The sequence below is a fragment of the Hemicordylus capensis genome, chromosome 3 (genome assembly GCF_027244095.1).
Source record: "Hemicordylus capensis ecotype Gifberg chromosome 3, rHemCap1.1.pri, whole genome shotgun sequence".
Classification (NCBI taxonomy): Eukaryota; Metazoa; Chordata; class Lepidosauria; order Squamata; family Cordylidae; genus Hemicordylus; species Hemicordylus capensis.
This window is the reverse complement of record NC_069659.1, coordinates 312441370-312467039: the sequence shown is the minus strand read 5'-3', so window position 1 is coordinate 312467039 and position 25670 is coordinate 312441370. Positions and strand designations below refer to the sequence as shown.

At 40.2% G+C, this 25670-nt stretch overlaps 1 protein-coding gene across 3 annotated transcripts in view; it reads left to right on the top strand.

Annotated features, from left to right (window-relative positions):
* The window catches only part of PID1 (phosphotyrosine interaction domain containing 1), a 175754-nt gene extending 154932 nt beyond the window's left edge, over window positions 1-20822 (top strand). For all 3 annotated transcript variants that reach the window (XM_053304654.1, XM_053304653.1, XM_053304652.1), the window contains one exon: window positions 8524-20822. In XM_053304654.1, coding sequence (XP_053160629.1) covers window positions 8524-9000 — 477 coding nt within the window. In that variant the 3' untranslated portion in view covers window positions 9001-20822. The remainder of the gene's footprint in view (window positions 1-8523) is intronic.
* The last annotated feature ends 4848 nt before the right edge of the window (window positions 20823-25670 follow it).

Below are 25670 nucleotides of genomic sequence, written 5' to 3'. Positions count from 1 at the left end.
TAGCTTTTTCAGTGTGATTAGAGGGTGAGGCACACTGAGCTGGGTACAGTCAGAAAGGCAGCATTCATTATTAAGCCAAGGAATTAATATAAATTCAGTTGAATATGGAAACTATTGAAAATAAACCCAAACTCTTTTTCCTGAGAAGTGTAGATTAAAAGAAATGAAAATGAGCTAGGAAGCAGAAATGTTAAAAAGAAGCATAGATGTGAAACATTTAGTTGAATGAAAAACACACTTGCCCCAATCCAGAGTCCATTGTATATTTTGGAATCAATTAAACAGGAACAGCAGAACCGCATGTGGAAAGATATCTGTGTATAGATGGGGCAGCCTCTGTAAATTGGGAACCTCAGAGTGCAATGTGAGATCCGTGTTCTAATATCGTGTGTGTGTGTGTGCGCGCGCGCGCCATGGGGTTGGTGAGAAAAGCTTTACTCCTTCCCCAGCATTAGGATCCCAGTTGGATTCATAGGGAGGGCATGGTTGCTATTACTGTATTTACCTGAATCCAAGACTAGGTTTCCCCAAGTGTTTTGATATTAGAAATTGTGAGGTTGTCTTAAATTCAGAGTCCTGTTCTATCTATCTATCTATCTATCTATCTATCTATCTATCTATCTATTGATCGTACTGCCTGATATGTACATCTCTAGTATGTTTAGAAATATAAAATATTTAAAAGTTACAAATTAAAATACATGACAATAAAAACAATAGAATAAAATAGTTGTTAAAACAAGTTTTAAAAATTATTAAAAATTAATTCTAATTAAAAGCCTGCAAAAAGAGGAGAGTCTTGAGGTTCTTCCTGAAAACAAACAGAGAAGAAGATGCTCTTATTTCAGCAGGGAGCATATTCCAAAGCCCTGGGGCAGCCACAGAGAAAGCCTGGTCATGGGTTGCTACCAAACAGGCCAGTGGCATCCGTAACCAGAGCTCTCCAAAAGATCATAACAGGTAGCAGGGTTTATGACAAAGGAGGTGCTCTCTTATATAGCCTGGACCTAAGCCATTAAGGGCTCTTTATAGGTGAAAACCAGCACTTTATATTTCACCCGGAAACATATCGGCAGCCAGTGCAGTTCTTTCAAAACCAGTGTTAGGTGGTCCCTTAGTGTTGTCCCATAGACCAATCTGGCTGCCACATTATGTACCAATTGTACTTTCCGGACCACCTACAAAGGCAGCCCCACGTAGAGCACATTACAGTAGTCAAGCCTGGAGTTTACCAGCATGTGTACCACTGTTTTAAGGTCATTTGCCTCTAGAAATGGACGTAGCTGATGTATCAGCCGAAACTGATAAAAAGTGCTCCTGACCATCGCCTCAACCTGAGAAACCAGGGAGAGCTTAGGGGTCCAGGAGCACTCCCCAGCTACGTACCTGATCTTTCAGGTGGAGTGTAACCCCTTCCAGAAACCCTTTTGAGTAAATGCAGGTATAACCTGTATTTAACGTCTACCTTTTAAGGGAGTTGTCTTAAATTCAGAGTCTTTAATTTGGGTAAATACAGTTCACTGGATCTCTCACTTTGTTTGAAATAACCATGGATCTCCTGCTGTTGTGTCTAGTTTGGCCTTGAGGTGTGCATTCGTTTTCCCAGACCTGCAAGCAACCACTGAATCAGTGCCAATGTAGAGCATGTTTAGAAATTATCTGCTCTGCATTGTTTGGAAAAGCAGAAGATGATGTAAAATGTAGGTGGCTAACCTGTGGCATAGACAGATGAAATTTTTGGCACTGCTTAATAGGTACAGAAGAATGTATGTATTTGGCCTGTATTCCAGCCTCTCCACTGCTACCTGTTTCCCCGAAGGCAAACCTATACCAGGCTACAAAAGTGCTGCATATGTATCATAATCATAATGTGAATTATTTTCATCCTCTGGACGTCTCTGGTGACACTCTTGCCAAAAGGTTTGTGACACACTTGCCAAACAGCACTAGTGTAACTCATCCTTTATGAAACTTGGTGCACCGGGCGGGGATCATATTCTCATTGAAAATAGAAACCAATTTCCATTGATTTCATTAAGACTGAAATTTTACCCTGAGCATTTATGCAAGCCAAATAGCCTTTTTCATCCAACCTGATAAAAAATCTCGAGACAAAGCACTTTTCTGCAGATTGCACCTTGAGTCCAATATTTATATTCTGTTATAAAGCTTATGATGACTACAATACTGAAATGTTATTTGAAATGGATTCTGTTTCCCCCCTAAAGGTTAGCATGTTCACATGCACCTAGAAGCGAAACTGCAGCTGTGTTTAAGATCATTGCAGAAGCTCGCCAGTGAGGAAAGGACTTTAACAGAAATTCCCATTTGACAGGAGAAAGGACAGAGACTATAGACAACATTAGTATTCAGGAAAATTGTGCAGAGCACATATTTATAGAAACCCTTTGAAAAATAATATGGAGACATCAAACAACTTACCACAAGATATAATGGCTGACATACAGCACAGCAAATCCAAGAGTGATATGCTTCATATGAAATGGGGAACAGGAAAAAAACACCATATATGCATTAAACATTAGGAACAATGAGCTGCTGCTATTATTTATTTATTTATTTATTTACACAGGCACACAGGTGTTACTGACTGGTTTGTTTTATCCAGACATCGAGTCCTTCCCAAGGACCTGGGATGGCTGAATTTTATCATCAATACTGTTGGTTATTATAGATATTGTAAAGCTTTTTGTAATTGGCTGATGGTGATTTCTGTGGCCCCTATGGTGTTGAGGTGCTCTTCAAGTGGTTTTGGAATTGCACCTAGGGTGCCAATGACCACTGGGATTATTTTGGTCTTTTTCTGCCACAGCCTTTCAATTTCAATTTGTAGATCTTTGTATTTGGTGATTTTTTTCTATTTCTTTTTCTTCTGTTCTGCTGTCCCCTGGTATTGCTATGTCGATTATTTTAACTTGTTTTTCTTTCTTCTCGACTACAGTTATATCAGGTGTATTGTGTGGCAGATGTTTGTCTGTTTGTAGTCGGAAGTCCCATAATATTTTTGCATCTTCATTTTCTACAACTTTTTCAGTTGTATGGTTCCACCAATGTTTGGCTACAGGTACCTTGTATTTTTTGCAGATGTTCCAGTGTATCATCCCTGCTACCTTGTCATGCCTTTGTTTGTAGTCAGTCTGTGCGATCTTTTTACAACAGCTGATTAGGTGGTCCATGTGCAGCAGATGGTTGATTTTACTTGATGTTTTAGATGTTTGGTATCTGAGGCCTGTTTTGTTTAGTATTTGTGAAAGTAGGGTCATGGCGATTACAAACAACAGAGGGGATAGTGAGTCCCCTCATAACAACTATTATTATTTCTTGTTTACACAGTCAGACAGGTGTTATTGACTGGTTTGTTTTATCCAGACATTGAGTCCTTCCCAAGGACTTGGGATGGCTGAATTTTATTATCAATATTGTTGTTGTTGTTGTTGTTGATCTCACTATAAGCCTGGTACAGAAATACATAGTTTCGGTGGCTGATCCCGCAGATCCAGTAGCAGGGCACACATGCAGTGCCCAGGCAGTGAACAGCCCATGCTCGCTGCTTGCAAACACGGGATTGTCCCATGCCTCCTAAAGAACATGTCCTTGGTGCTATATCACTACTTCCATTGGGAATATGAGCTGCCATAATCTTCTCTCAGATTGTCACCCACATCAGTGAAAGATTAGACTGTCCAACTAATCAAAGCTGGAATTGACTCTATCTCAGAACAAATGGCTAGATCTCACCCTACAATGAAAATATTTCTATGTATGTTTCGCTAAAAAGAATCCTATGCTTTGGGTGATCCATCTGTTTTGAGCCAATTTCATTTTCTAGGTTTATAGTTTTCATTGGGTTGACACTTCTTTACAAAACTGCAGCCCTTAATATTATTCCTTCTGACTAAGAGGCATCTTTTAAAGTGGTGGCTGCCTTATATTTTACAGAGGAATAACTTCTGTCCCTATTTATTGAAGCATAGCATCCCTCCAATGCCTGTTGATAAAATCTCCCTAGTTTTAATTTTGATTATGGGACCCTCTGGAAACTGTTTTCTCGCTCTCTTTTGCTACACATATTGATATTTCAAGGTACTGGGCAAAGTAGAAACAATTCCAAACAATTATGTATTGATGACTCCTGATCCACGTTTGTCTGCTCAAACAGAATCTTATGGCTGTTCTGTCTTAACAATTATGAGGATGGAATTGGTTCTGCTAATTCATTATAATTTTCTAAATAGAATGTTTTCCCCATAAATGCAGCTCAAAATGCTGTTGGTCATCATATGAAAAATGACGGCAGCTAGAAATGGTTTAAATCTTGACTTCAGTCATTGAGTTTGAGGAAGTCAGCACATAAAAGACTTCAACACATAAAGGTGGACCTCTCTATACATGGTCTTGACAGCAGCAGTCGGGCAATTGATACTCAACCTTGGTATGCACAGGGGGAAAGGGTTACTTTCCATGTAGCCAAAGAAAAGGAGTCATTTTGTGGCTCATTTGTGTTTGTTTGTTTGTTTGTTTGTTTGTTTGTTTTAAATCTGTTATTTTTCATGGGGAAAATGGCAGATAACATAAATACATACATACTAGGTGATTTATAAATCTGATAAATAAAATTTGTCATGACTAAACTAAATCAAATAAAGTATAATATCAGAGAGGCTAAGGATGTGAACTGAGAGTCCAGAAGTCCTTGGTTCACATGTTCTCTCAGCCATGCACTCACTAGTTCACTGGTCTTCAGCTGATGGGTTACACCCCACTCTTCTTCTTGTTTGTCTTTTTTAAGTGCAGGACAAAGAGAGAGTTTGGGGGTGGGGATAGAGGGACAGGAACCAACACAAAGGAAAAATAAAATCCCATATTGCAGGCAGGGGCTGACAAAGTTGAAGAAGCCAATGCTAAGTAGCCATAGGCAAATCACACTCTCAGCCTCAGTAACCCATCTGCAATATGGAATAATAAAAGGGCAGTTGCAAAGATGACCAAGTTGGGGTTTGATCAAGCCGTTTGGTCTATTACACAATGGGCCCTAGACATAGAACTGCGTGAAGAATCTGCAAATCTGCCAGGTGGATTATTTATTGTTACTCAGTTCTTAAAAACTAGACCTGCTAACTACCTAAATAATTTACTTATACCTAAATTTAGGAGAGCATTGACCCTTGCTCGTCTCAACGTACTCCCCACTACGGTCCTAGAAGGAAAGTACAAAAAGCTATCTTACACATCGCGTCTCTGCCCTTGTGGCTCAGGCGATATAGAGACTACTGTCCATGTTATCCTTTATTGTGCCTTTTACAGGGATACTCATTCTAAGTTTATTTCTCCCTTGTTAAAGAATTTGCCTGGCTGCACCGATCAATTTTATTTAGAGTTTTTGCTGTCCAGTTTGAAAGAAATGGTTTCTGTTAATGTGGCCAAGTTTTGTTTTATCGTTTGTACGTTTTGCCAAGTTTTTATTGCCCAGTCTGCTGCTGTTTGTTGATTTTATGCTGGTCTATGACCGAAATAAAAACTGAGCTGAAGCAAGATAACGTCTAAGAAGTGCTTATACTGCACTGTAAATGCTAAGCAGTGTTAATAGTAAGTAATAAGAATTATTTGCCACCTTTGCCTACAGTACCTTCCTTTTCCATCTTTGTATATAACATGCTGCACAGTGCAGTTTTGAAGCGGGATGGGGGTTGATGCATTTTTCACAAGCATTGCAATTTGTCTTCTCAGATAATTCTAAAAGCTAAAAGCTTTTAAGCAGTTTTCATAAAATCATTGGCTGACAGACCCATGAGGAGTCCCATTGAAATCCATGAGGCATGCTTTCACAGTGATTTTTTAAAAAAATTGAATGCTGACAAAAAGTAGTGAAAGCACTACCAATATCAGGTCTTCTCTAAAGTCTATGAAGATCATTCTATTGACCATGGAAGATTCAGCTCCACAGGCAAACTAAGTTATTTGTGAATCGTCCCTCGGAAATTAATGAGTCTACTTGTTTTATTAATTTCAGTGGGACTACTCATGAGTGTCTTAGTCTGGACATCAGCTATTGAGTTGGAAAGGCCCAAAGTGTGCGTATGCGGGGTTAGGTATTGTTTGGGTTTTTTAAAAATTTTATGAGCTATATTCTGGTGGCTGAGCCACACTTAAGAGAGGTCTCCTGTAAGGATTGCAAATTGATATATCTATATCATCATCATCATCATCATATTTTTCTCTCAGTGCGTCTTCTTACAACAAATGCTTTTAGAATTAGTTACTGAAATACTTCATGACTCTCAGCTATAAAAATTGACAGAACTGTCTGTGTAGAGATTCTTAGGTCTAAACCTTGCCAGTGAGAGGAAGAAGAGGTGAGTAGAAATAGTCAAACAGGCTGGAATGTGGTACAGCATGGGTGCAATGGCAAACTGGCAACTGGGGTTTGTCCAGGCCTGCTATAAAGCTGTGAGGAGATAATCTCTCTGGAATAGTGAAGTAAAATAACAGCCCTGCAACCTTTGTTAGCAGCTTTAGCTACTGTGATTCCCACTGTTCCTCAACATACTAGATGTGTATGAGGGTTAAAATCCCCCCTGTGCATACAGTGAGCATTTATAGAAGACGACTAAGGCTCTTCATTGTAATATCTCATTGTTCTTTGGCAGGCAGAATAACCGCAATGGATTTCCAATAATATTCTGTAAGTGAATTCTTTAATTATAGCCGCATTTTGGGTTCATAGCATCAACAAAACCTACAACTCCTTCAGAAACACTGAAGATTATTTTCATTCTGAGTTCATGCCTATTAGGTTGTATTTACATTTTTGCTAAATTTAAAACATGTTTCTCTTCAAAGTTTTTTGTATGATAAAGCTTTTTTTAAAAGCCTGGGGAAATCTTAGAGTGGTCACATTGATCTCTCTATCTCTCTCTCTCTCCCTCCCTCTCTCTCTCTCTCTCTCTCTCTCTCTCTCTCTGTATATACAGTGTGTGTGTGTGCGCGCACACACACACACACACACATACATACACAATTCCCTGATGGAACTCCGCATATAGCTTCAGGAAGGTTGTTGTGTTGTGTGCTTTTGGACAGTGAACTTGGATCAATGTAGCTTTCTAAATAGCATTTGGGAGCTATCACAGCTCTGAACTTTAGTAACCTTCAGAGCCATTCCAAGATTTTTGTTTTTCCAAATGTGATTATTTTTCACTGTTCCTTTTTACATTCAAATGCTGCTGTATATAAACCATAATTAAAGAATACAATTTCAAAATTGTACTGTGTGGACAAATGATGCCTGCCACTTTCTAGAAGTGCCAAATTCTTCTAAAGCAAAGCTTCCAACCATGCATACACCTACACAGAATTTCCTCCTTCATTCACTCCCCTCTTGTATAGCACCACCTAATTTGTTCTCTCTCTCTTTCTCTTTAACTTGCAGATAAACTTGTTTGTTTTGCCTAATGCTGCTTCTCTTCTTACTCTAAAAGTCTGGTGCCCCAAGTAGCTGCTTGAGTTACTTGTGGTATTTTAGCTTTGTTACTCGTTCACATGTTCCAGCTGGGCTTTTGTTCCTTGTGAGCTATGATGTGCAGTTACTTTTAAGGATCAGGTTGCAATTTGAGATGTAGGAAGTCTGGAAGAGAACAAAATGAATCAGAGAATTACACTTAAGAAGATTTCAAAATGTTTCACATACATCAGATTGTGACCTTTACAACATCCTGTAAAATATCACAGTTGTAGTCCCATATTGTAGATAGGGGATGGGGGCTGAGGCTGAAAGAAGAGGGCTTGCCTAAGACCACCTCATGAGCTTATGGCAAAAGTGAGACTCGCACCAGGCCTTTCTGAATCCTAGCATTGTCTCTTCATCACTCTGCTATACGAGCTTATGTATAACTAACTTGGTTTGATCTATGACTAGATATTTTCAAGATGGCTTATTTCAGTCATGTCAAAATGGGGGAAGAGAGGGGCTATTCGCTAGTAAGAACAGAATGTTTCTTCTCAGTTGATGTACATGTAGATTTGGAAGCAATCAATAGAACATATAGTAAGTTTAGACTTGGAAATGCATTGTCCCTTGAGGCAGTGTTGTTTCTGATCCTTTGTGTTCTTAAATGGTGTATATTTAAGCCAATTTTGAAGTCCAGATAGAGAGACTATTTGATTATAACTACACTAATATGAGTGTGCTCTGTGGCTTGATCAACTTGTTAAGCTGAATTTTTAATATGATGCAGCATTTGGCCCCTTGGATGCATAGAAGTCTGAAACAACAAGATGCTCAAATTCAGTAACATCTTGATTTCAAAAATCCCAAGTTCAAAATAGTCTTGTGGAAGGGAAGGCCTAGGCCTACATAAGTTTTAAAGTGATGATGATAGTGTTCTGCTGAAAGATCCAAGTTAAAATTTAAATTCCAAAGAGCTCAATTGATAATTTTGTTCTCTCTCTTTCTCTCTCTCTCTCTCCCCCTCTCCCCCCGCCCCCACTTTGTTCTTCATTTAGGTTACATATTTGGGTAAAGTCTCCACAACAGGGATGCAGTTTTTGTCAGGTTGCACAGAGAAACCGGTCATTGAATTGTGGAAGAAACACACGCTTGCCAGAGAGGATGTCTTGCCAGCAAATGCCCTCCTGGAAATCCGCCCCTTCCAAGTTTGGCTTCATCATCTGGACCTCAAAGGAGAGGCCACTGTCCATATGGATACCTTTCAGGTTGCACGTATTGCTTACTGCACTGCCGACCACAATGTCAGCCCAAACATTTTTGCTTGGGTGTATCGAGAGATCAATGATGACTTGTCCTACCAGATGGACTGCCATGCTGTTGAGTGCGAGAGCAAGCTAGAGGCTAAGAAGTTGGCTCATGCCATGATGGAGGCCTTTAAGAAGACTTTCCATAGCATGAAGAGTGATGGCCGGATTCACAGGAATAGCTCGTCGGAGGAAATGTCTCAAGAATTTGAATCTGATGATGGCTGACTAACTCATTAGTACTTAAGCAAAAGCAGAAATGGCCCTGGGAATAGAAGCATATAGGTGAATAAGCAACAGTTCATTGGGGGAGTGAGAGGACTTCCCAACACTTGACTGATCGGCTTTTCAAAATTAAAAAGAGCAATTCAGTAAACTCCTTAAAACATATGCATCTTTATAATCATTGCATCACATTGAAATTTGCTGCTGTTTTAAAATGTGTGAGAGAACATCTTTTTAAACTTTACTTTTCCTATTCGCCTCCTAACCCCATTCTGACCCTTACAGCTCATGACTTCTTAAAGATTATAAATTATTTCAATTTGCCTGTTGAATCCTATTGAGCAATTCTAATGATAAGATTCTCTAGGATTTGTTGCTAGGGTTCAATGCCAATGCATAGTAGCAAGCAGAATCTGTTTCTAGAGAGTCTGTTATTTGGTGGCCTATTACTAATTTTGTTGACCACCTGCCAGGCTGAAATAGCTACCTGCAGCCTTTTAGATTAATGGCCTGACAGTCTACAGTTAGTTCACATTTTGCAGTTTGAATATTCAAAGATGCTTATATTTATACTTTATAATCATATGCTATATTTTATTCATTTTACCTTTTTTAATGGACCTGCAGCCACTCATCTTCACTAGCACTATAGTTTTTAAAATACAAACTGCAGAGATACCAAAATGCAGAGAGAGGGAATCTAATTGTGAACTCTCTCTCTGTGCACCCCTGGTTCAATTAATCACACCACTGCTGAAGGTTGAGAGAGAGATCATAAAGACCCTGGAGTGTGATCCGTGCTCAGCCTAAGGCCTGGCATGTTATGAAAGATAATTTTAATTTCTCAGCACTCATCACCAGCTATATCCAGACTGTTTTGTTTACCTGGTACCATTGGCTCTCAAGGGCCAAGTTTGAGCTGCCATAATCATCACAGGGCATCTTACAATAAAATGCCCAGACTCCTTTAGGGTCAGGTTTGAAAGAAAACTGTTTGTTCTGACTCAACAGTATACTAATGTTTCCTGAACCCTTTTCTGGCTACAGATGAAAGGGTTCATAACATAAACGTTTTTAAAACCCATTTAAAAAATGTTTAAGGCCAAGTGCTGATTAATAGTTGCAGGTAATGCTGCTCCTTTATACAGTCGTGTTCATAAATCGTGGTAATGTTAGGGGCACTAGGGCACCTTACAGAAGCCTTAAAAGAAAGCTAATCAAAGCAGATAGCTATAGAAGTCTGTTCTGTTGTGTGTGAATATGGAGAGAGAGAGAGAGTGTGTGTGTGTGTGAGAGAGAGAGAGAGAGATCGGTGTTACCGCATGTAGATTGATCATTGGAACATTCTAAGGAAGAACCTCACTTCTTGAAAATATGCTTATTGCTTTCCAGTGTATGTAAACTATTCTGCAACATAAAGGCATTCATACTTTAATAAAAAAAAGTTTGAATTGAAGATCAATAATGTTAGGCTTCATGATTTATACATACATTCCTTATTTAAAATCTCATGCTTTGTACTTGGAAAGCAACATATTAACTCATTCAGAGTTGTACTATAGCTATTGAAGAGAGGCGAAGAGTTAAAATGATTCCGCCTCCTTAAACCATTACAGTATTTTCTATCAGGGTAATTGGGATTTATCGCTTTAAAGATGGGCATATACTTTTATTTTGGTTTGTGTGGACATGATATTGTAATGTTGCCTTTGAAGATATTTTAATTTCTTCAGGCTATTGATTTGGCATTAGAGATCTATTAATCGCAGAGAGTAGTTCAGGCATTACAGCTTTCTTTTATCAGTGCAGTGGTAAAGATCCATGAACAAAGCCAGCTTCAATAAATAAACAGTTTGAGTGGGAACGTGCAGCCTTAGTTCTTACTGCGAGGAGAAGCTCTTTTGGAAGCTGCCTTTCCATGTCCTGCTTTTGTGTGCTTGCATGTGCATTTCACATCTGAAAGCACAGCATGGAAATCACTTGTATGTGCAGCCCTGGCAAGAGGCAATAAAGGCTTAAACTATTCTTCATAAATGTAGCCACTTGCCAGGGGTTCCATCCCCATACACCATGAGATCAGCCTGGGGTAGTAGAGACCAGGAGTTGGGAGAGCCAGGTTCAGATCCTCACTCAGCCATGAAACTCACTGGAACTTGCCTCAGCCACGCTCTCTCAGTCTAACTTATCTTACTGGGCTGTTGTGAGGATAAAATGGGGGGGATGATGACTGTGTATGCTACTCTGAGTTCCTTGGAAGAAGGGTGGGGTAAAAATGTGAAAAAAAATCATTAGTGGATCTTTTGGTGCCAAGAGTAGTTCCATCAAAGGCAAGGTGCCATCCTTTCTCAAAAGTATCTGGAGTGGAAGTGAATAAGAATGGGTGCCTCTCTCCTGTCCACATTGTACATCGTTTCTGAGGAAGGACAGCAGCCAGCCTCTGATGCAGTCGCCCTCCTCCTCAGATGACTTGTTGACAAAGAAGAACAATGTTTCTGAAGAAGTCCATTCAGGCATGAAGGAACATTGCAAACCAATTTAGTTGCCCCTTTGTCATTGTACTTCTATTTGTCTACATAGCTCTCAGGAGTGCACAATGATTTGGGCCAATTGTGAAGGTTCTGTTGGATAGGTTGTTTTTCTGAAATTGACTTGTTCTTTTCTGAACCTGGAAAGAAGCTGGATTCCTATAAATTGCTTTTTTGGTTATCTGAGTCACTCTCTGTTAAACAGTGGCTGGCTGTTTTGGAAAAGCCAGTTATCGTGTGAAGAGAAGTATGTGCATAGTTGTCTCCCCCTTGCCATCTGGTGCATTGTTCCATTTCCACATAGTCACATGGGGGGACAGAATAGCTGAACTGCCCCTAATCGTGCAGTCAAAATGCTACTTTGAAGTACTATTTTACTTTACCCTAACCACTTGGTTGGGGGCAGTTCAGACATTTCACCCCCACATAAATGTGGAGACAGAATGGCACTCTGGGTGGGAGGGCATGTTCATGTACAATGGGCAGATTGGTCAGGCAGTATTGCCCAAACCATCTCACTACATATTTATTGGGAGGGTGGGGAATGCCTGGCTGTTTTCTCTCTCTCTGTGGATTGTAACTGGAACATAAAGATGTAAAAATTGCCTTGTTGAATCAGAACAAAGATCTGGCTGGTCTAGCTCTCCTGACCACATGATTCCTCTGGAAAGGGTGTAATGACAAGAATTACCATCTGTTGCTTGCCATCTGTATCTGGGGAACTGAATGTGTATAGCTCCTGCATAAGGAGATTTCAGTATTGGGTATTGTAGCATAACAACACAAGACCATTGGCTCATCCAGTCCAGTTCTGCTTATCTGATGGGCAACAGCTCTCCAGGTTCTCAAGTAGTGGTCTTTCCTAGCTACCTGAGATGCCATAAATTTGCCTAAAAATTTGTATGTGCAGAACCAATGAATTTAAGTAGCTGTCATGTTGAATCTGAATACACAACCTAAACTAAGTTGATAATTAAATGTAGGCAATTCTTTTTGACAAAGAGGAGCTAAGCTCATTATCTTTGTTCACTACGTGATAAAGTATACATAAACAGAAATGTGAAAATGGCTACTATTTCAAACAGTCCTCTTCAAAAAACAAGCAAGCTAAAGCTATGCTTCCCAGTATTGTCAGGCCTGTTTCCAATTAGGCTGTTTTCCATTGTTCAGCCTCAGTCAGTTTGGGAGGTGGGGAGGTAAAATGTCCTGAAATGATCAACTTTATGATCTTTACGAGAGAGAGAGAGAGTTAGAGTTTAAATCAGAAGTAAAACTGGTCTAGCACCAAAATCACTTGAGCTATATATAGGTCAGTATGTTCTGTCTTTCCCACAAAGTGATATCCATCAAGTGTAACATTTGTCTTAGAATTTGGTTGTCTATCAGCCAGTCTGAGATCCAGTTTTTCACATCATTCAAAGTTATTTTAACTGTCCCTATAAGAAGATTCTATGAACGTCTTCTGGATTCAAACAAGCCCTCATCTTGTTACCCAGATATAGCATTGAACAAGAATGACGTGAATAAACGCCAATGACGTGAATAAACGCTCATCATCAGAAGCAAATCATTCAGTTGCTATCTAGACAACACATAGAAACAATACTTTTACAAGAAATAACAATCTGTGATATAGGTTACTTTGCTTTAACTTCATCTACAATCTTTCCCTGCTACTTAAATATTTCTGAAACATCAACCAATTTAGAATAAAGTTATAGTCTAGGTGAAATATATGCAATATTTTCTCATCAAAACTAAACATACTTTGCCACTTTCAGAACATAAAATGCATTAAGTTTATTCTCACAACCACAGATTCCTGGGTAAGAGAGGGATAACATAGAAATCTCTGGTCATCTGGAGCATCAGGAGTCGCCTAACCAAGCAGCTCTGTGCCTGGGTAGCTCAGATCCACTAACCAGGTTAAAAGTTAGGTAGAAGGAATACATTGCCCAACCTACCTCTTGTTCTAGTTGTCTGTGTCGCCAATGCTTTTAAACTGCTCTTGGGCAGCAATTACCATAAAGTTGCAAGGCCAGGGAAAGGAGCACTGTTGCTGTACTGAGGGCTGCCTTTCTGCTGCTCATGCAGTGCATTGTGGGATACTGGAGGACTCAGCTTGGGTTCCCACCTCCCATCTCAGCTATGAAGATTGCTCATGCCATTCATGTGGGTACACAAGTGGAAGAGCCATGAACAGGCACTGGTCATCTGGGAGCAGGAAGGTAGGGTCCTGCCTTCCCTCCAGCTACTCCCCCACCCCCCACTTCATCATGTGAACAAGCCCATTATGTAAAACTTAGCACACAAAATTGTACTCTTTCGAATATTTATGGAAACCATCTCCCAAGCTGCTCCTTGCCTCCCAAGTTGCTCTTTGCTATACACAGCCACTTATAGGACAAATCACAGCTTTTGGGTGGAATGGTTTTTGATGGGAAAATTGCTCCAGGAGAAAGGGTGCTACTTCTAAGCTAACTTCCTAAAAATGTATCTAGATGAAAGTGTAATTTGGTCTCAAAGTTCATAATATTGAGCTATTCAGTAGTACAGGTGAAACTCGGAAAATTAGAATATCGTGCAAAAGTCCATTAATTTCAGTAATGCAAATTAAAAGGTGAAACTGATATATGAGACAGACGCATTACATGCAAAGCGAGATAACTCAAGCCTTAATTTGTTATAATTGTGATGATCATGGCGTACAGCTCATGAAAACCCCAAATCCACAATCTCAGAAAATTAGAATATTACATGGAACCAAGAAGACAAGGATTGAAGAATAGAACAATATCGGACCTCTGAAAAGTATAAGCATGCATATGTATTCAGTACTTGGTTTGGGCCCCTTTTGCAGCAATTACTGCCTCAATGCGGCGTGGCATGGATGCTATCAGCCTTTGGCACTGATGAGGTATTATGGAAGACCAGGATGCTTCATTAGCGGCCTTCAGCAATTCTGCATTGTTTGTTCTCATGTCTCTCATCCTTCTCTTGGCAATGCCCCATAGATTCTCTATGGGTCAGGTCAGGCAAGTTTGCTGGCCAATCAAGCACAGTACACTCTATACTTTTCAGAGGTCCGATATTGTTCTATTCTTCAATCCTTGTCTTCTTGGTTCCATGTAATATTCTAATTTTGATGATGCCTCCCCCCCCACTTTCTCTGCAGCTGGTTTTGCTTTCCAAAAGCATATCCCTGATGGTCAGGGAAGAATTTCCAGAGGCATAACCAGCTGCCGAGGTAAGGTGGAATTGGTGAAAATCACCCACCCCACGCAACAGAAAACTTGCATGCACTGATGCAGGATTAGTCTGGATGTCAGTCAGTTCTTCAAACTTCCTATTTTTCCCACCAGAAATATTGTGCTGGGGTGGGGGGGGATGCCTCAAAAGGGGGGGACCTGAGAAAGAGCTTTCCCCCTAATTTTTCTGGATCCCCACCCTCAGGCCTTCAATCTCTAGTTTTGCTCAAGATTTACTTGTACTGATAATCAACTTTACAAAACAGTTATTGGTTTCTTCATTCGAACTGTTCATTCAGACCTACCCCCACATTTGCAGGGCTTTTCATTTTATTTTTCGAAAGAGAGTACCAGACTGAAACCAGCTTGATATGCTTTCACTTTAGGGCCGAACTAGATATTATTACTTTATTTACATCATTGATCCTTGCTTGCTTGCTCCCAGATGGTCACCGGCTTTCCCCAGCAGTATGGAGGGCTGGGGGCCATGATGTGTTGTGCTGGGTTCATTTTGGGGACACACACACACACCAGCACCGGTTGGGAGCCTGCTCCTGTGTCAGTGCCACGTGGTGCCAACATATGTTCGTTTTGCCCGTGTTGAGGACACGCTCGTGCTCTTAATGTCAGTTAGTGGGTGGGCCTCTTTGGCGGGTTTGCTGCCGATGTGCTGCTGGCATCCTCACAGTTGCCGGTGTGTTCTTACGAGAAGCCAAGACTGGGCTTAGCTGCGCACGAGAAAAGCTTCATTTTGTACAAACTGAAGTTTCCAAGCACAAGAGCAGCCTGACACAGAGTTTGTCAGGAAGGAGGGATCTACTGGAAGCTGGTGGAACTTCACCTCAGAGGCAAAGCAGGATGAGCAGAGACTACCACTGTTTGCATCATAAACCAAGTAAACAGTGTCCCCAGAGCAATGCAACTTGAAGAGGTCTTATGAGACCTCAACCCAGAAGTCATGTTGATGCTCATACAAATGCTGATGCTGAGCCTCTAAGAGAAGCCCTGGATCAAAGAGTACCCTCAGACTCCAAAGCCGATCTTTTAGAGATACTATGGCCTCATTCAGAATAAGCTCAGCACCACTTTCCAGATCAGTAGAGTCTGCAGCCTACAGCATCTCTGTCTTGTCTGGATTAAACTTGTTCTGCCCCATCCAGGCCTGTAGAGCGGCAAACACAGATCCCTAGGATCTTATAAAGTAAGATGGAAATGAATATCATCTACATCCTGATAACTCCACAGCTCAAATAACAGCCTCTCAACTATTCCATAGTATTTGGGGCTCTTTTTTTTGAATATTTTCTTGCTCCATAAAGGTTTCGATAATTTCTTGACTTGACTTTCAGCACAATCCTATGCATATTTACACAGGAGGAAGTCCACTGATTTTAGCTGGGTTTTACTACCTTGTGTAGAACTGAAGCTTTAAAATGGCAATGCACTGAGTAGTAAATTAGTGGGTTTAGTTCATTAGTAGTAAATTAGTAGTAGTAAATGTTAGTGGGTAGATGCGAGTTAAAGACAACTCCTAGGCTACTCAGATCTTTACTTCAGCATAAACCAAGGCTAGTGTTTTTTTTTTGTTCTACCACACATACTTTCACGACCTCATTTTCTAGTTTCAGAAGTGAGACTGTAATTGATAATGACTCCACATGCCCTTTAGATGACCCCAGAAATCTAATTCTAATGGGGCATGATGTTAACAGCAATCAAGATGCTGCAAAAATACCACTGTGGTTGTTCAACCACCGCTTTGATTATTCCTCAGCTTTTTATTTTTTATTTTTGAATACATACCTTTTCTGGGTCATTTAGTTTCCTGTTGAACATTTTTGCTTAAAACCTTGAATTACAAATCATGCTTCACAGCAAGTACCACATCCAAATCCTGTGCTAGTGAATAAATTGATTTCACATAAGACAAGAAAGTAATTCTGCATTCCTAATGTATTATAGTCAACATAGTTTAAATTTAGGACTGAGGGCTACAGCTTTTAGTGTGGTATTCAGCTGTTTATTCGAGACATCAGAGAGAGATCAGCCTTCATTTATCACATTCTCCTGAGCTCTAGAATGACAATATATTGGCTTGTCACAGCATATTTTCCTTAAGACATTGTGCTTAGCATGGGAGCAATCACTCTTTGAAATGGAACTTGATATTTAACTGAGGCATTTTTATACTGCACCAAGTATCTGAATTAGTTGTGGGTTAGCTTATCTCTGTCCACCTCTTAATTAGCTTGGCTTTCCCCCAATTTTCTTAAAGATTTTTTTGTTTTTTTAATGAGAGTTCTCCAAGAGTTCTCCAAGAAGGCTCAGAATACTGATGCTCCCTGTCAGCCCCGCCCCCATCCCCCTCAAACAAAGACCCTTGTGAATGTTTAGTTAGCAACAAAGGTCTATAGGTCCCATTCCAAAGGTCTGCATGCTTCTGAGCATGCTCAGGAACATCTCTTGCCACTGGGATGTATGGGAATTGTAGTTTGTATTTGCCTTGTAGTTCACCGACTTGGGCCCGAGAGGTAATGCAAATTAAAATTCCTATGCATCCAAATGATGAAACCTTTAAGGCCTCCATTACCAGGCAATTTCCAGCCCCAGCTTATAAGGGAGGACTAATGTCAGTATTCTCATTATGACCTGGCCCTATGAAGTTGTTGCTTAGCTTGTAATAGACTCCTCATTCCAAATTGTATGTGTGTTCAGAAGCCGATTGGATGGAGATTTGCAAGTACTGTACCTAATAAAGGAATGGTCCATGCACAACTTAATTTGCCTAAAGAATGCTCCATGTGCACCGCCCCAGCCTAATCTAACAGCTGGAGCCACTCATGCATAGTCCTTTAACAGAAGCTCGAACTCTATTGATGTAACTGTTGGGAAGAGGATTCAGTCCTCTTCCTTTCTGCCAAAATTGGAATCAATTTTAGTTTGTTTCAAAGAGTAATATGCTTCAGTCTAACTGGAATGGTGCAGAGCCTATATATATCTATGAAAGTTGACTTTTAAATGCAAATGAATTCAGCATTATACTGCTAAAAAACCAGTTTTCACTTTAAAATGAGAAACAAAGTGGATTGTGTTTATTGTCATTTTGGTTTAAAGATACATAAAAAACATCCACTATTCAGTTCTGTGTCTAGTATGTTAGTGTTCTCTCTCTCTCTCTCTCTCTCTCTCTCTCTTAGTTTCAATATATATTAAAAAGGAATCTTGGTCATTATTTTCCTTCATTTAATGCATAAATGTAAGAAGCTTCTTAAATGTGTATCTGTTGTTTCATTTAACATAATTATTGCTACATGTCACTGTGCATTCAGATAAAAGCATACCCCCGCAGCTGGGAAGCTGTACAGATATAAAAATAATTTACTAATGAAAATGTCCACACTGCCTTAATTCATCATGTTTTCTTAAAGGTCACTTTTCTTACTAAGTTAATTAGAAGGTTTCATTCCCTTTCACTGCTTACCATTATTATTTTCATGTTTTTAAAGTTGATTTTCACCCTGCAAGAACATAGCCCAAAGGCTTTATTTTCTTTTCCTCTGCTTGCTTGAGAAAGTTTGCTTTAAAAATTCATCTAGAAAAGTGTTTATGGAAAATTGCATAAACATGTGCTTCCTAGTTTTACATAGAAAATGAGCCCTTTCTCACGATGGTGAGAAAGGGCTACAGGGTGAGTGAGGAGGAAGCCTTGAAATGCTTACCTTCCTGCAGACAATCTGCGGAGATTGCATGCCTAGATGTGTAGCTGCCGCCTTGGGCAGCACGGAGAGTTAGGTGCCCCCTGGAACTCCCACTCCCACTCGTACTGTGCATTATGGGGGTCCCCCCATGCGCCACAGTCTCCTAGCCCTAGGTAGCAGACAGTCCTAAAAATAAGGTAAGGGAGTGCTTGTTCCTTTAACCTTGTTTTGGAGGCGGGCTCCAGAGGCCCGTTTCCCCTGTACATGAGAACAGCCCCAATGATTATCTGGGCTCTTTGCAACCTGTGCTGGCTGCTTTGGGCCATCCACAATCATGGATTAGAGATTGAGTAGGCTATATTTTAGGTACAACAATTGAGATATTTTATCTGTCACAATCTGTAATTCAGTCTACCCAGTCAGGTAATGTAGCTATAGGCAATCTGTACCTTCCTGATGATTAGTAAACAGCAATGTCAAAACAAGGAACTCAAAGGCTTGCTGAGAGTAAGCTTGGCATGTATTGGCTTCTTAACAGTCCTCAAATGCCTATGTATGGCTGGGGAAGTGGAAGAGAAACCATCCATAGGAAGGGTTTGCATCTACTCAGAACAGGAAATCCTTTCTGCTGGAACAAAGGATTACATGCTGTGCCACTTTTTTACTTAGCAGTGGCATAAAGGATCCCTGCTAACTGGAAATGTAATGAAAAAATTATGGTAGTATGAAGGCAAGTGTGATCCAACACAAATATTCTATTTAGACTAAAGGTTTTCACAAAATTCTTCTGTCAATGCATATAGAGAAACAAAGACCTTCATTAAGTAAGAATATAGATCTTTGTCAAGGTCAGAAATGAGAAGGATTCATTCAGTGTAGATGTCAGTATTAAGGTCCATAGTTTAACTTTCAATACATGTTTATTAATATAAACTGAGATGACATATGCAATTAGTTTCCATGGACACATACACTTAGGAAAAATAATTAACCTATGATCTGTCTTCTCTTAATTAAGTGTGAATGTGTAGCCTCGTTTCTTTGACAGCACAAGATGTACCAAGTCCTGGTATAAATATTCTGTTGGTCTTTACGAGTTGTATACAATAATACAAATGGAAATTTGATCCAAAATCAATTTTGGATAGGAAAATAATCTAATTTTCCTGAAGGAAATTGGGGCTTACCAGAGTTGTCTTATTAAGCTACCCACAGAGTTCTGGTTCCAGGATGACATGTCGCAAACATGGTGTCAGTTCTTGTTGCCCAGCTGCTCTCCATTTGTTGACATACCTGTAGGAGACTCCTATAATGAATTTTTTAAAGGAATAACAAAAAACGGCAAAAAACTTTTACAATTTTAGGCTTCCTTCTCTTTAAGAAACCACAAATATAATTTACAATCTTTCGGATTAAAATGCTTCAAATATGTTTGTTTTTGTTTTCCTAGTTCACCATTTTCGTCTTTCAGGAGTGTCTTCCAAGGGATTTTTCACTTGCATTTATCCCATTAAAGCATCTGTATTTGTGTCCTGGTTTAACTAATGGTTAAGTGTCTACCTAGGAATTTGGTGAAATGATGAGATACTTAAACATTCACAAGAGACTGCATACAGCCCAATTCAGGGAATGTTATGTAGAGCACTTGAAGTTTCTGGGGAAGTACAAATGCTCAGAATTTCCAAAGTTCCTGTTTCTTGGTTTTCTGGCCTCACATCATGGCTATTATACCTCAGTTCTTCCCTCACACTCCTCAGCAACCTATGCCCCATTTTGGGGGATCTTGCTTTCATTGCTGATTTGACATACACAAAACCAGAATGGTCAGGCTTGTGATAAATAATTGTACTTAGTTCATTTACAACTAGCTCACACAATTACATGACAAAGATGGTGCTTCGTTTGTGTGTGTGTGTGTGTGCTGTGTGTGTATGTGTGCCTTGGTTTTGCTTTGACAAAGTGGCATGCAATGTATGCACTGTACTCTATTGTGTGTTAATCGACGATAAAATCTTGTATCCAGTGTATTTTCTTCTGCCTTGCTTTCCTGTGAAATCAGTTGTGGAATTTTGTCAAGGCCAGCTTGCTACATGTATGTTGACCAGGTGCTGTCAATGGGACCAAGGCCCACAACACTATATGTTAGTTACAGAGTTGGGTTTGAAAAGCTGACTGAAAGAAAAAGAAACTGTAAATTCACCAACTGCAAAACTCAAAAGGACATTCTGAATATGACACCTTATCTCATAATTTTACCTTACTCCATATGTTTTGTCTAATCCATTTTTGCAACTATTTAAATATTAGTCCTGTTTGGCAAACTTTATTAAACGTTATATGATGGTTTACTTTAACACTGAGAGAAATTGAGTTATTTCTGTTAGTTCAATTCTATTTGCCTGTCAATATTTTCCAGTATTCTCTAGGTCCTGTTCTGTTGATTGTCATGCTCGGTGATACCCTAACGATTTTCTCTGAGCATAGTGCCTCTGGCAACTGACATTATCTTCACCCTGTATAATTAATACATTAATTATCATCTTCCTATAAACACTGTGGAATTGTGTAGCTTTTACTTTTGACCCTTCTGTTGGATAGCTGATTGGGTTGTTTGTCCACCATCAGGTCTGAAGACTAGGTCCACCCTCACCCCAGTGATGACTACAAATTTGGCTTCCTAGGTGTATTTTCCTGAAATAGACATACTGCTCAAACTCATTCAAAATTCCAGATTCTTCAAGGATCTCCATCATGATTAACGACATGACGACTAGCAACTGCTGTTGAGAAATATGTGGATTTGCTTTTAGTTCTCATTATGTTACATCCAGATATAAACTGCACACCAAGTCATTCAGGACTTAACACAAAACATAATTAATATACAGAAATCACAACCACAATACTTGCTACCTGAGCAAGAGGTGCCTTTCAAGTAGTGGCTCTCTTATCATGGGCATCTGGAGGGGAAATAAGAGGGGGCAGTTGCTCCCCTTGAATTCAGTGGGGCCTGGCTCAGTCCAATGGGACCATTGGCCCTTGTTGCTGGCTGATGTGGCACTGGTGGCATAGGAATTGAACAGCGTACCCAGCATGTGAGAAGCCAGCAGGGAAATGGTGGTGGATGCACAGGTGCCATTCAGGGATGTCCTTGGGGCATGACAAGCAGGGTGACTGCCCCGGGCCTGATCTTTTAACCCCCATTAGAATTAACTGGAAGGGGGTCTCGCACTGGCTGACTTGCCCCAGGCCCCGCACCCCACCAGGGCACTCTAAGGACAGCTTCATACACCAAGCATTCTGTTTCATTCCTCTGCCATCACTGCCATGAGAACTAGAGGTGGCAGTGGAAGAAGTACTGGTGGAGGCAGTGGCGGAGAAGGAGGAGATCATGGTGGTGTTAGTGGGCACTGCAGGGTATTGCAGGGGGTGGCAGCCGCAGCTGCTCTGTGGTGGTGATGGTGGCCATTGCCTTTGCCCCCAGCCCCTGAAAAAAGTCCTACAGATGCCCATGTCTTTTATAGTAGGGAATACAGCCCCCACCCCCTGGAAAAAAGTCCTACAGATGCCCATGTTTCTTACAGTAGGGGAAGAGCAACTGTCCCTATTCATTCCAGCATAGTGGGTTTGTGTGTGTGTGTGTTTTCATTTTTTTTTCACTGCTGGTATCTCTTGTGTCTTTGTTCTTTTAAGACTGTGAGCCCCTTCGGGACAAGGAGCGACCCCCCCCCCACATTTCTCTGCTACAAAACACACTTTGTGAATATTTTTTGACTGCAAAGTGGTATACAAACATTTAAAACAAATAATCCTGTAATGACATTAGCTTGCATGTCTTTATTTTGTTTATCTATCTATCATATTTTTATAGCACCTGATATGTGCATCTCTAGGCAGTGTGCAGAGTTGAAACAACAAACGTAAAACAGAATAGAAACAGTTAAAATCCACAAAACAAATAACAATCTCACAAGATTAAAAACAAATTAAATGGTTTAAAATTAATTTATGAGGCTTTTGCCTGAGAATCAGGTGTGTCTTAAGGACCTTCCTAAAAGCAAACAGAGAAGGAGATGCTCTTACTTCAGCAGGGAGCATCTTCCAAAACCCTGGGACAGCTACAGAGAAGACCTGGTTCTAAGTTGCTAGCAGACAAGCCCAGAGGCACTCTTAGCCACAGACCTTGGGGATCTGATCCCTGGCTTCCTGTCTCTGGGGGCCCTTCCTAGAGGCTTGCTGCCATCCTTTCCTGCAGGATGCTGCTGGCCGCCTGCTGCTTCTGCCGCCACCTCTGGAGACAAGTTGCCTCCCTGTACAAAGAAGGCGCTCTCTTAAATTTTTAATCTTTAAAAGGGGATTTAGACAAATTCATGGAAGACATGTCTAACCATGCTTATTAACCATAAGGGCTATAGGAAACCCCCATGTTCTGAGGTTTCACTGAATATCAGTTGCTGAGAAGCAACAATGAGAAAAGGTTATTGTCATCTTGTCCTGTTTATGAGCTTCCCAGAAGCACTTGATTGGTCATTGTGGAATGTACGATGCTGAACTTTGACTCTTCTGCAGAATTCATATATTCTTAGGACTTCTGTTATGTTGTAAAAATTACTACCTTTTTCAGGTTTATCCATTGTTTTCTTGTAGCTTTGATTTTGGGTGTGAGATCAGTACATTTTGGACATTTTAATACATCCACAAGTGTAGTTATTTGACTTAACCAGACATTGAATAGACTGTAGATTCTATGGAACTTCAAACAAAAATATGTTTACAACCCCAGAGAATAATAATAATCTGGGGGAAACATCAAAGTTTTCTTAAAAGGCTGAATGTATTAACTGCAGTCTATTTTTACAATCTTCAAAGATGTGAAATCAGTTCAAATGTATACACTTGTGAAACCTGATAACTATAATGCAGTAGCTCTCAATTGATATACCAAGAACAACGCTTATTGAATACATATTAATGAGACACACTAAAACTTTGGTGCAAAGGAATAGAGATTCAGTGTAAAACATGGCCTTGGTTTTTATTAGCAGCTAACAAATGGGAGGAGAATAACTTATTAATGTGTCTATTGCATTTGCTTTGGGGGCTCTTGATATTCTCTCCTCAGTAATTTGAAGCTGAAATGTTCACAGGCAGTCATTTTTTCTTCAGCACATTTGCAAATAACTCATCATCATTCATTCATTTGATTTCTATACTGCCCTTCCAAAAAATGGCTCAGGGCGGTTTACATAGAGACATAATAAATAAATAAGATGGATCTCTGACCCCAAAGGGCTCACAATCTAAAAAGAAACATAAGATAGATACCAGCAACAGTCACTGGAGGTACTGTGCTGGAGGTGGATAGGACCAGTTACTCTCCTCCTGATAAATAAAAGAGAATCACCACGTTAAAAGGTGCCTCTTTGCCAAGTTAGCAGGGGTATGCCAAGTTAGCATCGTCACAATCCATTCTGTTTGAATTCTGGTTCTCACTGGACATAAGGGTGGTTAATCATCACTTCAAATAATGATTAACTGCTGATTGGAGATGAGAAGACACTTCCAAAGTATTATAATATCAACAATGTCTTCACTTCCTCTTTTGTTGTTCTTATTTTAACTATAAGAGTATATTTATATTCAAAAATCTAGATATGCAATGTTTCACCAATACAACATCTGTTTGTTTGTTTGTTTATTGAACTTCTATACTGCCTAACCCAGAGGCTCTAGGTAGTTCACATGAATAAAAACAAGATAAATAAACCATTAAAAACAATTTAAAATTAAAATAATTAACAACCATTTAAGTGTCACTAAAAGCCAGGCTAAAAAAAAAAAGTATCTTTAGGGCTATTTAAAGGTCGGTAAATATTTTAAGTCTCAAATATATATATAGGGAGCGCATTCCATACCCCAGGAGCAACTACAGAGAAGGCCCAATCCTGAGTCGCCGTCAGACAAGATGGCCTCAGCCGGAGACAGGTCTCTCTCAATGACACTAATATACGGTATGGATTGTGCTGAAGAATTCACTCTCCCAGGTGGGTTTGGTAGACAACGCTCCTGACTACAGCCTCAACCTGAGAAACCAAGATGAGGCTTGGATCTAGGAGCACTCCACTACATACATACCTCTTCCTTTGGGTGGGGGGTGGAACCCCATCCAGAACAGGAAGTTCAATCACATCCCTCAAATTATGACCCTTGATTATGAGTAGCTCCATCTTCTTTGGATTCAGCTTCAATTTATTGTCCCTCATCCAACTCATTACTGCCTGTAGGCAGGCTTTTCATAGAGATGTTAAAGAGCACTGGAGATAGGATGGAGCCCTAAGGAAAAACATACAACAGTTCTCATTTCACAGAGCAACTATCTGAAAGTGACACCATCTGGAATCTACCTGAAAAATAGGAATGGAACTGTTGCAAGGCAGTACCATTGTAAAGCAAATCCCACTGGAATTTAGATAGTTTCACTCACCCACCCCTGCTCCAGTGTGGCTGCTGCCATCACTCTCTGCTTCCAGAAAGAACTCAGTCTAGGTCTGAACCCCCACTTCGAGGATCCCCTCTATCTCTACAAAGCAGGAGTTGGGAGCAGTTCACCCCTTTTGTCGCATTCCCTTTTCAAGTAGCTCAACCGAGCGGCCAGTTTGTGGGGAGCTGCAACTCCAGAGTCTCTGAGTAAGACACAAAAGAATTTCTCTCTAAAACAGGCTTCCCCAACCTGCGGCCCTCCAGATGTTGCTGAACTACAATTCCCATCATCCCAGCCACAATAAGTTGTAGCTGAGGGTGATGGGAATTGTAGTTCAGCAACATCTGGAGGGCCGCAGGTTGGGGAAGCCTGCTCTAAAAGATTACTTTATTAATCTATAGCAACCAAGGTGGGTAGGGGAGGAGGGAGGCATTAGTAAAATAAAGCAAAAATCATTTCTAACTCTTAACACATTCTAAAGCCTAAGCAAAGCACTTACATATCTTGGTGACGGGTGGTCCAACAAGTTGATGGAAAAGAGCTGACATCTTAACAAAGGCAACAAACACACAGTTTTAAAAGGTAAAGGAGCTGGAAGATGGTGAATTCATTCCACCAATCAGCGATAGGCTATGAGGGCTCAGGTTGACTGCTCCTCAGCCAATGCGGAGGTGAGATACCCGGTAAGTTGAGGTCACCATGTGGTTGCTAAATTTAGAAG